At 34.7% G+C, this 4,229-nt stretch overlaps 1 protein-coding gene across 2 annotated transcripts in view; it reads left to right on the top strand.

Moving 5' to 3' along the window:
• The first annotated feature begins 2,168 nt into the window (after window positions 1–2,168).
• LOC107097053 (general transcription factor 3C polypeptide 1-like) overlaps window positions 2,169–4,229 on the top strand; it is a 29,068-nt gene continuing 27,007 nt past the window's right edge. The window contains exon 1 of one of the 2 annotated variants that reach the window (XM_015394027.1): window positions 2,169–2,612. In XM_015394027.1, coding sequence (XP_015249513.1) covers window positions 2,392–2,612 — 221 coding nt within the window. In that variant the 5' untranslated portion in view covers window positions 2,169–2,391. The remainder of the gene's footprint in view (window positions 2,613–4,229) is intronic. The other variant, XM_015394026.1, reaches the window with a different exon arrangement.

Below are 4,229 nucleotides of genomic sequence, written 5' to 3'. Positions count from 1 at the left end.
TTTAAAAAAAAACCCTTAATAATTACTCAGCATGTTGTTTTATAAGGAATGTTTTTGAATGAATTATCTATTTTTATTGTTTTTTTTTTTGCAAACTGCTTTGGCCCTCTGACATCTTGTTTTAACCTTAGTTATAGACAGATGAATGGTAACGTTTCAAATAGTTTTTTTGTTGCTGATTTAGTTTTAAAATCACAGCAAGAACACAGTCTACAGCATTGGGGATTTGTGTAAAACACAGTGCCTTTTATCATGTTTTCTTAACCAATTCATGTTTTTAATGTAAATTTAGTCATGAGTCACTCCCTGTGTGTTCGTGTGTTTCCTTTTTTTTTCCTTTGAAGCTGCCGCATTGCTCTCTCTCCCCCCCTCTGTTCAGATCAACCCTGTGCTGTAAATATGTACATTATCATTTCATACGTGTTCTCACACCTGCACCACATTGTCCATGGTGATCCTAGTTCTTCTTTTGTTTTGGTTTTTATTTCTAATGCCAAGATGTCCCTGTGCTGGTTCCACTTGTACATTTCTTTTAAAAAAAGGTACTTCATAATAAAGATGTTGAGTAAACCTCTTTTTGTCTCCATTATATTTTAAGCAGAACTTTACAGATTTCCTCTTTGAATGGCTTAGGTCTACTTCTTATATATGATATGTGCCACCTTTAATGTTGGCTTAAATTGAATTAACAGCTTAAGACCATTTATTTTTATGTATGATTATTTTCTAACAATATGATTTGATTACATCTCGATAAATAGACTTGGATTATTTTAGTAACTAAAAGGAGCTTCTTAATAGTGGTATATTTGATCATTATGATGAAAACCAATTTCTATTATTAATTCTATGAAGGTTTTCATAGAATAAATTGATTACAATATTAAATTGTGGCCTCAGAAACTGTCTCAGTACTGTAGTGAATTGACTTGATGTCCTTTTCAATAAATTTCTGCATCAATACAGTGGGGCAGAGTGATACTGTGGTCAATAAAACAGGTACTGGTACTTTTGGCAGTCTGAGCAGGTGCCAAGCAGATACTGTTGGAGGAGGGAAGTGTACTGCCTGGACATGATCACACATAATAGGACCAAGACCAGCAGATTCCACGGATCCTATCACTGATAGCAGATGGATCAAAATGTATTCCAAAAGTTTACTTCTCTACTCAGCCCTGTTATAATCTGATGGTTATTTTCCATCATTGCAGGGAAACAGGAAGTCTATTGGTTGTCTCTAGATTGTTTAGACTGAAATTTAACTATGGCACTGCAACAGAACCATAAATATTTACTGACAAAAGAAAAATATTCAAATAGTCCATTAGATCTGTGAATTTGAAAAGCACTGTTTTTAATTAAGTGTATCATTAGATGTTACAATTTAACATTTAGAGTCTATTTTGGCAAAGTTGATGTTTTATTACAAAAAGCTTTCTAATCAGTTAGATGCATGAGGCTCAAGTTTGGCTGATTTACCCTACCTTTTGAAAATCACAACCTTAAAGTATGTAAAAAAAAAAAAAAAAAACTACTACTGTTCTGATGTGATATCATTTTAGATGTTGTTTTTTTTTCATTTGTAGTAAGTAGAAAATCCCTTATAATTATAAGAAACAAATTATTTAAAGCATCAGAATCAGCATTACTTTATTAATTTTATGGGGGAAATAATTTTCTTGCTGTGCAACCATTTACAGAAGAGAGAAAAATTATAAAAATAAGATTGTAAGTACAACAGAAATAGGACAATAGAACAACATAAAATAAGTAAAATTACAACGCGCACAGTAAAATTACATCCTTCTCATATAAACCGTGTAAAATAAGATATAATAAAATAAGCATTTATAAAACAATGTATAGACCCATCTGTTTTACCACCGATAAAGTAATTTAAAAAATACAAAGAACAAAAAAAAATGGTTTAAGATTTCTAGAAAATATAAAGGTCTCCATTGGCCTTTTTGCTATGATGTGCTTTGACTCTGCTGCTTCCTCTTCTTTTTTTTATGGCCGTTGGCAAAAAACTTATTGATGCGCATTACCGCCATCTACTGGAATGGAGTGTGGAGATGATTCTGCTGCGACTGAGAACGTTCATAGCTGCTCCAGTGCTCTTGAGCACCCCCTTGTGGAGATTAATTTTCCAAACACACGCACGACGTAAGGTCAAAGTTGAACTATGACGTACACCAATACTAATTGAAGAGCTATCAGTAGCGTCTTTTTGTGTGGTTGTTTCGTGTCTAATTTGAGCAAAAATGTTGTTTAATTTCTAGCCAAGATCAATAACAACAACAACTGCTTCTTCAAAGCGTTTGTGTTTAACTAGTCGACTATGTCAGTTAATTAGCGTGTTAGCAAAGAACACGCAGCGTTAGCTCAACTATGGACGCGCTGAGCATCGTTGCGGATGAAGTGGCGTTGGAGGGACTGGAGGGAATAACCCTCCCTTCTCTTTGGATTCGCCTGGAGGACAGAAAGCCAAAGTTCCCGCTGAAGCTCGACGACTGCACCAAAGGTTTCATCTGGAGGTCCCTCGCTAGCAACGCCGAGCTGAGCTTCTACGAACTGCCTGTGGAGAGACAAGACGTGGAGCTGTTTGACAGGTGACCGTTAACCCTTCCTGCTAACCCAACATATCCGATCAATATTCCTAAATAAGTTCTGCAATTAACTCATAGACGACCAGTCAGTTTATTTTGTTTTTTTAGTTTTTTTTTTCCATAGAAACAGTTAAATCAATTTATAAAACTTATGGGGTACTTTACCCTTAGAAGAAAACAAAAGCACATAAGCATTAATGATGCTCCGATTTAAAGCATAAGCATCAGAATTAAATATACGCAAAGATAAATAAAAAAATAATATAGAGCTATAAAAAATTTAAAGTTATCGTGCATCATACAGTTCCTTGTCTGAAGGCAACCTTAATGATGACAGTTTGTGAAAAGGGAGCAAATAGCAGCTTCCTCTTCAACTCCAATTTCTTTGAAAAAGTATTTGGGAAACAAAGTTTCTCATTAATGCAGGAAAACTGGAATCATCTGGCTACTGCAGCCACGATGACTGAAATAATTCCTTTTTTCCAGTTTTTGGCAGATGGAGATTAAGGACTCATCCCTAAAGATGACTGTAATAAAATAATAAAAAGTTTACTTATGCATATGTTGATGTGAACGGTGGTCCACTTCTGACTCTCCCCTTTTATAATTCTAATCTCTATTTTAATTTGTTGTTAAGCTTTGCTTTGGACTTACATATTTATTTAAAGTGTTGGCTCTGATTTGAGGTTTTTCATCTTCGTCTTTCTCAGTCTACCTTGATGATTTTGTGTCTCGAGTGGCAACCTTCCTGTTTGTTTTTACATTACTCTTAAGGTTCCTGATACAACTAAGAAAACACATTTTTTCCCCTGATTCTTTTCAGCTTCAAGGACCTTTTAATGTCTGGAAGAACACTTACTTATCGACTTGACAATAACTAGACTTGAGTGGGAATTTTGTAAATATAATTTACAGGATGGTTCTGTTTTAATAGGGATGTCCTGATCCAGTTTTAAAAATCAGCCAGCATATAAAATCTCCAAGATTTTCACACTGATAGAAACACTCTCCTTCTGTTACATGTTTCTGTAACTCCCTGCTTAATTTAACATGCGGCAGTTGTTTTCATAACTTTTGTTGTTAATTTTGTTCTCATTTTAGTACTCTGAAAAAAAATAATGCAACCGTTTTTGCCGTTTACGTAATCATATTAAGCTACTTTAACACAGTTGTTTCATGTTAGCAGGGTAGGACATAAAACAGTTGTGTTAAAGTAAGTAAATATGATTAATATATATGCCAAAAGCGGATACATAATTTTTTTCAGTGTAATATGACTTGATCAAGTCTTTTTTAACATTCTACAGTATAAAATAAGTTGCTTGTATGAGTAAGCAGCTTGTATGGGTCGTGTTCATTTCGTATCGGGTCAATATCGGCATTGGTCAATCCTCAAAGCTGCAATATCTGTATCGTATTGGAAATGAAAAAGTTGTACCAGGACAGCCTTAGTTTTTAATAAGATTTGAGCTACAACACACAGCACTTCTCACAATTTCTTGCTGCCAATTAAAATTACTTGCCCTTCACCCACCCATCAACTTCCCCACTGCATGATACACCTATCAGTAGTGATGGTGAGATGAAGCCTCATGAGGCATTGAACCGTTTGGCCAAATT

The sequence above is a fragment of the Cyprinodon variegatus genome, unplaced genomic scaffold (genome assembly GCF_000732505.1).
Source record: "Cyprinodon variegatus isolate N-32 unplaced genomic scaffold, C_variegatus-1.0 Scaffold667, whole genome shotgun sequence".
In the NCBI taxonomy this organism is placed as follows: domain Eukaryota; kingdom Metazoa; phylum Chordata; class Actinopteri; order Cyprinodontiformes; family Cyprinodontidae; genus Cyprinodon; species Cyprinodon variegatus.
This window is presented reverse-complemented; position numbering and strand designations above follow the sequence as displayed.